Genomic DNA, 13440 nt, shown 5'->3' with positions numbered 1-13440 from the left:
ATGAGACCTCCTTTGCCAGTAACAAGATATAGGAATAGGTTTTACCCTTTTAACTGGCACGCCTTTTGGCGTCTTCTGGTCCAACAGCAATGGAGACTAGGCTCTAAAGAAAGCCGTCTCGGGCGTGGACGAATCAAATTCAAGGACAGTGCCAATATTATTATCAGAGTTGTCTTTTTGTTTGCATTTTGACTGCTTGTGTTGTGTTTATTGCAAACATGATGCCTTGAATAAAGGTGTCAGTTTTTGTGCCAGTTAAAAGGGTAAAACCTATTCCTATACCTTTAGCTGCCTTGTAGTTTACTGCAATACTCCCCCCTCCGCCTCAAGTCACTGCACCTGAAATGAGTTAAATGATGACGTCACCCTGCTGCTCTATTTAAGACCGAGAGCAAGAGAGGGCTTCACCATTCTGGCGAATTTCCCGATGATGCTGGATGTAATTACCAGCGAAACGGCGTACTCAAACTGTAAATGTTGTGGATTCACTCTTCAACACACCGGTGGGCTAAAGTAGGGAACTAATTGTCTTTTGTCAACGTGACACTTTTTTTGCTGATTGTTTCCCTTCTACGTAGTGACTTTACCGAAAGAACCAAGAATATAAAAACATTTTGTTTCACCAGGCAAGGCCCACTGACCTATGGTCGCTTGTTTTTCAGAAGCGACCAGGCCACAAATGATAGCCCAACGCAGTGGGCTTATCATCATCATCATCGTCATCATCACGTGGCAATGCACAGCAGCAGCCAAATCATCGAATTATTCTGAACGTGTTGACGTTGATTCTAAAAACCGGAGGACCCGGAGAAGAATCCACGCCGCCACACGAGGAGAGAAAACACCGAAATATACAGCAGCAGCAGGAGGCATCGGGGTCGGGATCGAACCCACGACCTCCTGCATACCAGGCGAGGCAGTTAACATCTCAGCCACCGTGATGATGATGATGAGAGAGAGACGCAGACTCCAAATATACAGCAGGAGGCATTGGGGTTGGGATCGAACCCACGACCTCCTACATACCAGGCGAGGCAATTAACATCTCAGCCACCGTGATGATGATGATGAGAGAGAGACGCAGACTCCAAATATACAGCAGGAGGCATCGGGGTCGGGATCGAACCCACGACCTCCTGCATACCAGGCGAGGCAGTTAACATCTCATAGCCACCGTGGCGCCCGTCAGTAGGAGGGGGGGGGGGATGACGTCGTTGTCCCCTGGTTTAGCTCGACTGAGTGATTTGTCGAATTTGCCCAAATTCAGACCGTAATGGCAGGCAACTGCCCTTCGTCACGGTCCGATAAAGTACACACGCACACACGCGCACACGCGCACACACACGCACACACACGCGCACACGCACAGCATTAACCAGGGTGGCGCCAGAGTCAACCCGCGAGCCTCCACAACGGCACTGCCGTGTACGCACGCGTGTGTGTGTGTACGCATAAGTGTGTGTGTGTGTACGTGTGTGTGTGTGTACGCATAAGTGTGTGTGTGTACGTGTGTGTGTGTACGCATAAGTGTGTGTGTGTACGCATAAGTGTGTGTGTGTGTACGTGTGTGTACGTGTGTGTGTACACGTGTGTGTGTACGCGTGTGTGTGTGTACGTGTGTGTGTGTACGCGTGTGTGTGTGTGTACGTGTGTGTGTGTGTACGCATGTGTGTGTGTGTACACGTGTGTGTGTACGCGTGTGTGTGTGTACGTGTGTGTGAGTGTACGCATAAGTGTGTGTGTGTACGTGTGTGTGTGTACGTGTGTGTGTGTGTACGTGTGTGTGTGTGTATGGCAAAAACAACCCCCTACCTCCTCGCGGTGCCGGATGGGCAACTCTGTCGTGGACAGTGCTGTGGGGGGAGATCCAATTTTGATTGGCTCCTCCCCTCATGGCATATGTGTCCACCACAGGGGCTAAACGGGGGCTCTGGACGGGTGCGAGGGGCTGGTAACCCCTCCACCTTCAATTAATTACCACGAAACCACGAGTTAAACTGAAATATGTAACTAATAAGCTTGTGCCGGAGGCCCCGGGGGGCCAGGCGTCTATGACGTCTCCTGGCCAAACCCCAATTGGCGGAGCCAGGAGATTGAATATCCACCCTCGGGGCTCCTCCAGAAACAACGAAAAGCCACTACGGGTGGCCACGTGGAATGTTCGAACGCTCACTGCGGAGGAGAGGCTGCCACTCCTCTGTCGGGAGCTGGACGGGTACCGCCTGGATCTATGCGGCATTCAGGAGGTCCGGTGGACCGGCTCTGGCTCCTGCCACCATGAGGGGTGTACAGTCCTCTACTCCGGGCAGCAGACTGCCAAACAACAGGGTGTGGCTCTTCTTTTGAACAAAAGAATGAAGGGGGCGTGGGAGCGTAGCGGTGAGGTGTGGGAAGCTGTAAGCCCCAGGCTACTTTGGGCTCGCCTTCCCATCAACCGGAAGCGAGGAATGGTGGTCGTGGTTACTTATGCCCCCACCGAAGATGAACATCCGTGGAGGGATGCAGGCAAAGCCGATGAGTCGGATGCCTTCTATGACCTCCTGTCACAGGTGCTGGCTAAAGTGGCCCCTCGGGATAGAGTCATCATGTTGGGTGACTTTAATGCCCGAGTTGGTCATGATACTGGCACCTGGTCTGGAGTGATTGGAGGGCATGGGCCAGATCAGCTCAATAACAACGGTAGGAGGCTGCTAGATTTTTGTGCAGCCCATGGGCTTGTAATTACCAACACGCTGTTCCGGCATCGGCGCATCCACACAACATCATGGATGCATGCCGGGTCCAAGCAAGAACATCTGCTGGACTACATAGTGACGGACCAGTGGATGCGAGCCTATGTCCTTGACACCAGGACCTACCGTTGAGCTGATCTGCCCTCTGACCATCGACTAGTCATCTGTAAGATGCGCCTGCCATTCTTCCACTCCGGTGGCGGGTGTACACCCAGGACTCCATTCCGACCTAAAGTGGCCTGGTCACAGTTATCTGATGAGAGTTGCAAGCGAGAATTTCATCATCGCTTGCGGCTGGGATTGGCATCGTCCCCGACTCCTCCTGATGTCGAGGGTAAATGGGCGAGGTTTAGGACTGTGACTCATGCAGCTGCAATGGCTGCTTTGGGTACGCGGTCCAGACCTCCCCAGAGACCCTGGCTGACAGAGGAGGTGTTCAGGATGGTTGAGAAAAAGCGACAGGCCCACTGTCATCGGCTACAGAATCCCACGATAGAGAATGAGGAGGCTTACCGCAGCCTTCGCTCGGAGGTACAGAGAGCCGTGAGGCGCTGCAAGGATGGGTGGTGGTCGCGGGTTGCTGAGGAGATGGAGTCTGCCTCAGTGGCCCGCGATCACAAATCTCTATTTAACTCCATCAAAAAAGTAACCTGCAGCGCCACACCTATTACCATCATTAGGGGAAAAAACGGTGATCCAATCTCCGACCCCCAGGAACAGGTTTGCAGATTTGCTGAGCATTTCTGTGAGGTCCTGGGGGAGGGAAAATCCCTCAGCCAGGAAAACATCGTGGCACAAAGTGAGGATGACCCTGCTGAGGCTGTGGTGCCTCAAATAGTGGAAGAAGTCACCCCCTGTGAGTGGCTGGCTGAGGTGCCATCTGTTGAGGAAGTACTGAAGGCGATCCGGAGTCTGAGACCAGGAAAGGCAGCGGGCAGAGATGATCTCCCAAGCGAAATGCTGAGGGAGGGTGGCGTTTGTGCACAGACTGCCCTATATGACATCATAACAACGGTCTGGGCCGCTGGATGGGTTCCGCAGGATTGGAAGGATGCCCTGGTGGTCCCCCTCTTTGAAAAGGGGGACCGCACAGACTGTAACAACTACAGGGGCATCTCACTCCTCAGTGTGCCGGGAAAGGTCCTGGCAAGGATTATTCAGCATCGCCTTGCCAGGCACGCTGAGGAGAGGCTTGCGGAGCCCCAATGCGGTTTCAGGAAAGGGCGGTCCTGCACAGATGCCATATTTTCTGTCCGTCTGCTACAGCAGAGGTATAGGGAATTCCAACAAGACCTACATCTCTGCTTTATTGACCTGGTCAAGGCCTATGATACCATCAGTAGGCCTGGGCTCTGGGTCGTTCTTCGTGCTTTTGGAGTACCTGACCCTCTGCTCACGATCATTAAGGACCTTCATGATGGTGAGCGGGCCCGGGTAAAACTACATGGCCGGGAGTCAGAGCCATTCCCTGTACACCTTGGGGTGCGACAGGGATGTCCTCTGGCTCCCACATTATTTAACATCTATTTTGACCACGTAGTTCGTGAAGCCTTCAATAGCTGTACCGGGGGAATCTCCATATGGTACAGATATAATGGGAGGCTGATCGATGCCCGGGTGCGGTTAAGGGATGGCTCCCTATTGGTCAACCAGGTTATGTATGCTGATGATTTGGTAATAGCTGCTCAGTCAGAGGAGGAGTTGGAGACGCTGCTGCTGAGACTGGGGCGTGCCACTAAGAGGTGGGGCCTGACCATCAGCCCCACCAAAACTAAGCACCTGCCTGGGTATTTTGTACCATCGGACACTCCACCCCCACAACTCCCAATCGGTGATGGGGCAGTTGTGGAGAGAGTGGAGAGTTTCCCATACCTGGGTAGTGTGCTTATGACTGGCTCCAGTTTAACAGCAGAGGTCTCACTCCGAATCAGTCGAGCGGCAATATCTTTTCATCGGTTGCGTAACGCTGTGTGGAAGCTACCTGATCTGTCGCTCCGCACTAAGTTTCAGGTCTTCTCGGCCACGGTCATTCCCTCCCTTCTTTACGCTTGCGAAACGTGGACCCCCCTAATGGAACATCTTCGGTGGTTAGAAACATTTAGGCTGGCCTGCCTTCGATCCATCCTGGGTTTAACCAGACTGGATTGTGTGAGGAGCTCACAAATCCTTGAAAGATCTGGGCAAGGTCCCATCGGTGAGCTCCTCCGGCGGGCAAGGCTGCGATGGCTGGGTCATGTAGCCCGCATGCCCAGCCAACGCATGCCGAAACAGCTTTTGTTCGGCCGGATTGAGGGGGCTAAGCAGGCGCGGCACGGGCTAGAGAAGAGATGGAGTGATGTGGTACAGGAGGACGTGGAGCTGAGTGGACTTTCCGATGACTGGTACCAGCGGTGTCAAGATCGGCCTCTGTGGAGGATGCTCGTGAAGGATGCTACTGGGCAGTTGGAGGTAGTCGCCCTCCAACAACAACGGAGGGCGGAGGAGCGACGCTCACAACAACGAGCGGAGCGCCGGGTGGCTAAAGCACAGCAGGTTGGCACAGTAGGGGGCACAGGTGGTGTATCAGCCAGTCATCTCAGTCAGTCGACCCGTGGCACCTGGGTCTGCCCCGTGACCTGCCAACGGGCGTTCGACACTTCACGTGGCCTCAGGGTGCACATAGCCTGGCACAAGCGTCGTGGTGACGTCACCGCCACTTAGTGGCGAATGGCGGTTGTTGTTGTGTGTGTACGTGTGTGTGTACGCGTGTGTGTGTGTACGCGTGTGTGTGTGTACGTGTGTGTACGCGTGTGTGTGTGTACGCGTGTGTGTGTGTACGCGTGTGTGTGTGTGTGTACGTGTGTGTACGCGTGTGTGTGTGTACGCGTGTGTGTGTGTACGCGTGTGTGTACGTGTGTGTGTGTACGTGTGTATACGTGTGTGTGTGTACGTGTGTGTGTGTGTACGTGTGTGTGTAGGTGTGTATGTGTGTACGCGTGTGTGTGTGTACGCGTGTGTGTGTGTACGCGTGTGTGTGTGTGTGTACGTGTGTGTGTGTGTACGTGTGTGTGTACGCGTGTGTGTGTGTACGTGTGTGTGTACGCATGCGTGTGTGTACGCATGCGTGTGTGTACGCGTGTGTGTGTGTACGCGTGTGTGGTGTACGTGTGTGTGTGTGTACATGTGTGTGTGTTGTGGGGAGCGGTAGTGTAGCGGTTAGCGCGCTTGCGCTATGAACCTGGCGACCCGAGTTTGATTCCTGCTCACGGCCAACACCGGTGACGATTATCTGAACCGGTCGTGGGCGTCCCCTAGGTCGACTCAGTCTCAAATGAGTACCTGGTGCGGTGTGTAAACATTGCCACTGGGGAGACAAAGGCGGCCGGGCGTGGTGCTGGCCCCCCACCCCCTCGTGTGCCGTGTCGGCCTTCATAGGTGCTCGCTAACGGCACTTGCCCAGACAGTCTGTTAATGCTATACGGGGGATCTTTGTCTTTGTACGCGTGTGTTCGTGAATGTTCGTGAATGTGTGTACCTGTACCTAAGGGGGATTTTGTTGGTGTCAGTGGCCACCACCATATCTGAACCGGTCCTGAAACTCCTCTAGGTCGACTCAGCCTTAAATGCGTCGGCACGGGGGTCGGGGTCGGCGCCGCTCGCCGATGGCACTTGCCCTGGCGGGCCTGAGTGGGGCTACACAGGGGAGCTTTGTCTTTGTGTGTGCGCGGGTGCGCAGTGTTTGAGACGTACACGGAGCTCGCGGGGAAAGACATCGAGGAGAGCATCAAGGGGGAGACGTCGGGCAGCTTCGAGGACGCCCTCCTCGCCATCGGTGAGTTACAAAGACAAAGCCGCCGCCCCAGCGTGCAGCCTGGGCAGACTGTTGGGGCAAGAGCTGTCAGTAGCGAGCAGCAGCGCCTGTGAAGGTCGGCACGGCACACGAGGGGGGTGGGTGGCCAGCACCACGCCTGGCCGCCTTTGTCTCCCTAGTGGCGATGTTTACACGCCGCACCAGGTACTCATTTGAGGCTGAGTCGACCTAGGGGAGGCCCGGGACCGGTTCAGATAATCGTCACTGGTGTTGGCCGTGAGCGGGAATCGAACTCTGGTCGCCGGGTTCATAGCGCAGCGTAGCGCTAACCACTACACTACCGCTCCCCACACTCACACACTCACACACTCACTCACACTCACACACTCACTCACACTCACTCAAACTCGCACACATTCAGTCACTCTTACACACACCCACTCACCCAATGACACTCACTTTAGCACACACTCGCACACTCACTGAAACTCGCACACATTCACTGAAACTCGCAAACATTCACTCACGCTCACCCACTGACACTCACTTTAGCGCACACTCGCACACTCACTCTCACGCAGAGTGCCATGGGTTGACTGACTGGGATGACTGGCAGATGCACACCACCTGTGTCCCCCTACTGTGCCAACTGGCTTCGTTTTAGCCGCCCGGCGCTCCGCTCGTTGTTGTGAGCGTCGCTCCTCTGCCCTCCGTTGTTGCTGGAGGGCGACTGCCTCCAACTGGCTAGTAGCAGCGTCCTTCACGAGCCTCCTCCACAGAGGCCGATCTTGACACCGCTTGGGCAAGTCTACTGGTGATGGTGATGATGGCGTTGATGTTATGGTGGTGATGTTGATAGTGATGTTGATTATGATGATATTGATTATGACGATGGTGATGTTGACGGTGATGATGATATTCATGATGTTGATAATGGTGGTGATGGTAATGATGATGGTGATGTTGATGGTGGCGATGGTGGTGATGTTGTGTTCGCAGTGAGGTGCATTCGCAACAAGCCCGGGTATTTTGCCAAGCGCCTGAACAAGGCCCTCACGGTGAGGCACACACAGACAAAGCTCCCCTGGTAGCTCGGGGTTGAGTGGCCAATACCAGTCGGTGACGGTAGTGATGTTGGTGATGATGGTGATGATGGTGATGTCGGTGATGTTGGTGATCATGGTGAGGTCGGTGATGATGGTGATGTCGATTGCGGTGACGACGATGACGATGATGGTGGTGATAGTTTTGAGGTCGAGTGGGCCTGGTGGAGGCCCCAGGACCGATTGAGATCCTCATCACCGGTGTTCGTGGTGGCGGCCGTGAGCGGGGGGGTCGAACTCCGGGTCGCCAGGTTCGTAGCGCGGCGGCGATGCGCTGACCGCTGCCCCACCGCCACCCCTCATTGTCCTCACCCCAGGCGTTGACTCTGGACGACGTGACGCTGACGCGCATCGTGGTATCGCGCTGCGAGCTCGACCTCCTGGACATCCGCTCGGAGTTCCTCCACCAGACCGGAGTCTCCCTGCACTCCGCCATCACGGTCAGCGCCCTCCCCCAACGTCACACTGCACAATGGCCTCAACACTGCACCATAGACTCTACACTGCACCATAGACTCAACACTGCACCTTGGCCTCAACACTGCACCATGGACTCTACACTGCACCATAGACTCAGCACTGCACCTTGGCCTCAACACTGCACCATGGACTCTACACTGCACCATAGACTCACCACTGCACCTTGGCCTCAACACTGCACCATGGACTCTACACTGCACCATAGACTCAGCACTGCACCATGGCCTCAACACTGCACCATAGACTCAACACTGCACCATAGACTTAACATTGCACCATGGCCTCAACACTGCACCATAGACTCAACACTGCACCATAGACTCAACACTGCACCATAGACTCAACACTGCACCATGGCCTCAACACTGCACCATAGACTCTACACTGCACCATAGACTCAGCACTGCACCATGGCCTCAACACTGCACCATAGACTCAACACTGCACCATGGCCTCAACACTGCACCATAGACTCAACACTGCACCATGGCCTCAACACTGCACCATAGACTCAACACTGCACCATAGACTCAACACTGCACCATAGACTCAACACTGCACCATAGACTCAACACTGCACCATGGCCTCAAAACTGCACCATGGCCTCAACACTGCACCATAGACTCAATACTGCACCATAGACTCACCACTGCACCATAGACTCAACACTGCACCATGGCCTCAACACTGCACCATAGACTCAATACTGCACCATAGACTCAATACTGAACCATAGACTTAACACTGCACCATAGACTCAACACTGCACCATAGACTCAACACTGCACCATAGACTCAACACTGCACCATAGACTCAACACTGCACCATAGACTCAACACTACACCATAGACTTAACATTGCACCATGGCCTCAACACTGCACCATAGACTCAACACTGCACCATAGACTCAACACTGCACCATAGACTCAACACTGCACCATGGCCTCAACACTGCACCATAGACTCAACACTGCACCATAGACTCAACACTGCACCATAGACTCAACACTGCACCATAGACTCAACACTGCACCATGGCCTCAAAACTGCACCATGGCCTCAACACTGCACCATAGACTCAATACTGCACCATAGACTCACCACTGCACCATAGACTCAACACTGCACCATGGCCTCAACACTGCACCATAGACTCAATACTGCACCATAGACTCAATACTGCACCATAGACTTAACACTGCACCATAGACTCAACACTGCACCATAGACTCAACACTGCACCATAGACTCAACACTGCACCATAGACTCAACACTGCACCATAGACTCAACACTACACCATAGACTCAACACTGCACCATAGACTCAACACTGCACAATAGACTCAACACTGCACCATGGCCTCAACACTGCACCATAGACTCAACACTGCACCATAGACTCAGCACTGCTCCATAGACTCAACACTGCACCATAGACTCAACACTGCCCATAGACTCAACACTGCACCATAGACTCAACACTGCCCATAGACTCAACACTGCACCATAGACTCAATACTGCACCATAGACTCAACACTGCACCGTAGACTCACCACTGCACCATAGACTCAACACTGCACCATAGACTCAACACTGCACTATAGACTCAACACTGCCCATAGACTCAACACTGCACCATAGACTCAACACTGCACCATAGACTCAACACTGTCCATAGACTCAACACTGCCCTTAGACTCAACACTAACACCATAGACTCAACACTAACACCATAGACTCAACACTGCACCATAGACTCAAACACCACCCATAGACTCAACACTAACACCATAGACTCAACACTGCACCATAGACTCAAACACCACCCATAGACTCAACACTAACACCATAGACTCAACACTAACACCATAGACTCAACACTAACACCATAGACTCAACACTGCACCATAGACTCAAACACCACCCATAGACTCAACACTAACACCATAGACTCAACACTAACACCATAGACTCAACACTAACACCATAGACTCAACACTGCACCATAGACTCAACACTATTGGCTGTGTGTCTCACGTTCCGCATTGTAACAGCGCGCTGTCCGCGTTGTGCGAAAAGTGTCCCCACAATGGCAGAACCGCGTTGTAGCGAGGACCGGAGCGTACCCTCTCGCCACCCACTGCCCCTCCCCTAACCCTCCTGCCCCGCCCCTAACCCTCCTGCCCCGCCCCCTATCCCTCCTGCCCCGCCCCCAGGACGCCACGTCAGGTGACTACAAGCGCGCCCTGCTGGAGCTGTGCGGGAGTGACGACGCAGGGGCCCAGCAGCTCGCCTCCCAGCTGCCCTGGTGACGGGCTGGGACAGCCACACATCCCCCAGAGATGCTCAACCGCACGAACGGACGCCCGTACAGCCGCACATCCACACAACCGCACAGCCGCACATCCACACAACCGCACTGCCGCACAACCGCACAACCCCAAAGCAGCACAACCACACAACCGCACAGCCGCACAACCACACAACCCCACAGCAGCACAACCACACAACCCCAAAGCAGCACATCCACACAACCGCACTGCTGCACAACTCCACAGCAGCACAACCACACAACCCCACAGCAGCACAACCACATAACCGCACAGCAGCACATCCACACAACCGCACAGCAGCACATCCACACAACCCCACAGCAGCACAACCACACAACCCCACAGCCGCACATCCACACAACCGCACTGCCGCACAACCGCACAACCCCACAGCAGCACAACCACACAACCGCACAGCAGCACATCCACACAACCGCACTGCCGCACAACCACACAACCGCACTGCCGCACAACCACACAACCCCACAGCAGCACAACCGTACAACCCCACAGCCGCACAACCACACAACCCCTCAGCAGCACAACCGTACATCCCCACAGCCGCACAACCACACAACCCCTCAGCAGCACAACCGCACAACCGCACTGCAGCACATCCACACAACCCCACAGCAGCACATCCACACAACCCCACAGCAGCACAACCACACAACCCCACAGCAGCACAACCGCACAACCGCCCAGCCGCACATTCACACAACCGCATAGCCGCACAACCTCCACAGCTGCACAACCGTACAAAAGGACAGCCGCTCATCCACACAACCGCACAGCTGCACAGCAGCACACCCCCCGCAGCCGCACACCCCCACAAACAGACAACCGCACATCTACACAAACGGACAACCGCACATCCGTACACCCGCACAAATGCCACATCCGCACACCCCCCAGAGCCACATACTGGCATAAACAGACAACCGCACACCCGCACAGCCACACACCCGCACAACCGCCTGTTTGTCTCATATACAGCCTCACAGATGAGAACTGCTGTCAAACTGCCTGTCCTACAGCCAGTGTGTGTTACAGACGACTTGTTTCATTAGACTGTCTCACGCTCTCACAGTCAGTGTATCTGCAGTTTGTCTATCTCACAAACACGTCTGTCAGTCTGACAGTCGATCAGTTATACTGCCTCACAGCCAGTGTGTGTCACAGACCGCCTGTCCGTTGGTTTGGCAGCCAGTCTGTCTGATAGACCAGCTGATGAACAGGCAGCCTGCCTGTTTCACGGACGTGTTTATCAGACAGTCTGCCAGGCAGTGTGGTGTGCGCGTGACGTATCAAGCAATAGATTGCGGCCTGGACGGTACTCATCGGTGACTCCACTCGCAAATCAGCGCGTCCCATGAATCGTCATCTCACTACCCGTAGATTAACTCTACCCATAGACTCAACACTGACCGTAGACTAACTCTACCCATAGACTCAACACTGCCCATAGACTAACTCTACCCATAGACTCAACACTGCCTGTGGACTAACTCTACCCATAGACTCAACACTGCCCGTGGACTAACTCTACCCATAGACTCAACACTGCCCATAGACTCAACACTGACCGTAGACTAACTCTACCCATAGACTCAACACTGACCGTAGACTAACTCTACCCATAGACTCAACACTGCCCGTAGACTAACTCTACCCATACTCAACATTGCCCGTAGACTAACTCTACCCATAGGCTCAACAGTACCCTTAGACGAATTATACCCATAGAATTAACTCTACCCATAGACTCAACACTACCCTTAGACTAACTCTACCCATACACTCAACACTACCCTTAGACTAATTATACCCATAGAATCAACTCTACACATAGACTCAACACTACCCTTAGACTAACTCTACCCATACACTCAACACTACCCTTAGACTAACTCTACCCATAGAATCAACACTACCCTTAGACTAACTCTACCCATAGAATCAACACTACCCTTAGACTAACTCTACCCATAGACTCAACACTACCCTTAGACTAACTCTACCCATATACTCAACACTACCCTTAGACTAACTCTACCCATAGACTCAACACTACCCTTAGAATAACTCTACCCATACACTCAACACTACCCTTAGACTAACACTACCCATAGACTCAACACTGCCCATAGACTAACTCTACCCATAGACTCAACACTACCCTTAGACTAACGCTACCCATAGACTCAACACTACCCTTAGACTACCTCTACCCATAGACTCAACACTACCCTTAGACTAACTCTACCCATAGACTCAACACTACCCTTAGACTAACTCTACCCATAGACTCAACACTACCCTTAGACTAACTCTACCCGTAGACTCAACACTGCCCATAGACTAACTCTTCCCATATACTCAACACTACCCATAGACTCAACCCTACCCTTAGACTAACTCTACCCATAGACTCAACCCTACTCACATATTAACTGGAACGTGCATTATTATGCAAATGCTATGCAAATGGTATGAAAATGAGATGCTAATGTTGCGATTAACCATGGCGACTAATTGGATGGCTGCTGATTTGCAGGATGCCCACTCGCCGGTGGAGGCGGCTGGTACTACATAGCTTTACGCACCGCGCGGCTTGCCTTGATGATGAGATGATAATAAACCTCGCTTGTTAAGACACGTCTCTCTGTGTGTGTGTCTACGTGTGTCCGAGTGCGGAGCGGTGGCGCACTAGTTAGCGCGCTGCGCTACGAACCCGGCGATCCGAGTTCGCTTACCGCTCATGGCCAACACCAGTAGCGATTATCCAAACCGGTCCTGGGTCTCCCCTAGGTTGACCCAGCCTCAATTGACGCGGTGCTGGCTACCCACCCCCCGAGGTGCTCGCTAACAGCACTTGCCCCAACGGTCTTTTAAGGCTATGCGGGGGATCTTTGTATTTGGTGGTTGAACACAGTGTGGTTCTTGAACACAGTGTGGTGGTGGTGGTTCTTGAACACAGTGTGGTGGTGGTGGTTG

General features: G+C 53.5%; 1 protein-coding gene across 1 annotated transcript in view; it reads left to right on the top strand.

Annotated features, from left to right (window-relative positions):
• LOC142925541 (annexin A4-like) overlaps positions 1 to 13099 on the top strand; it is a 45844-nt gene extending 32745 nt beyond the window's left edge. The window contains exons 10-13 of the mRNA XM_076068424.1: positions 6448 to 6543; positions 7522 to 7580; positions 7943 to 8065; positions 10327 to 13099. Of these exons, the coding sequence (XP_075924539.1) occupies positions 6448 to 6543; positions 7522 to 7580; positions 7943 to 8065; positions 10327 to 10422 (374 nt within the window). The 3' untranslated portion in view covers positions 10423 to 13099. The remainder of the gene's footprint in view (positions 1 to 6447; positions 6544 to 7521; positions 7581 to 7942; positions 8066 to 10326) is intronic.
• Positions 13100 to 13440: the final 341 nt, after the last annotated feature.

Source organism: Petromyzon marinus, chromosome 21, assembly GCF_048934315.1.
Source record: "Petromyzon marinus isolate PM22_M1 ecotype Great Lakes invasive population chromosome 21, UKy_Petmar_22M1.pri1.0, whole genome shotgun sequence".
Classification (NCBI taxonomy): Eukaryota; Metazoa; Chordata; class Hyperoartia; order Petromyzontiformes; family Petromyzontidae; genus Petromyzon; species Petromyzon marinus.
This window is presented reverse-complemented; position numbering and strand designations above follow the sequence as displayed.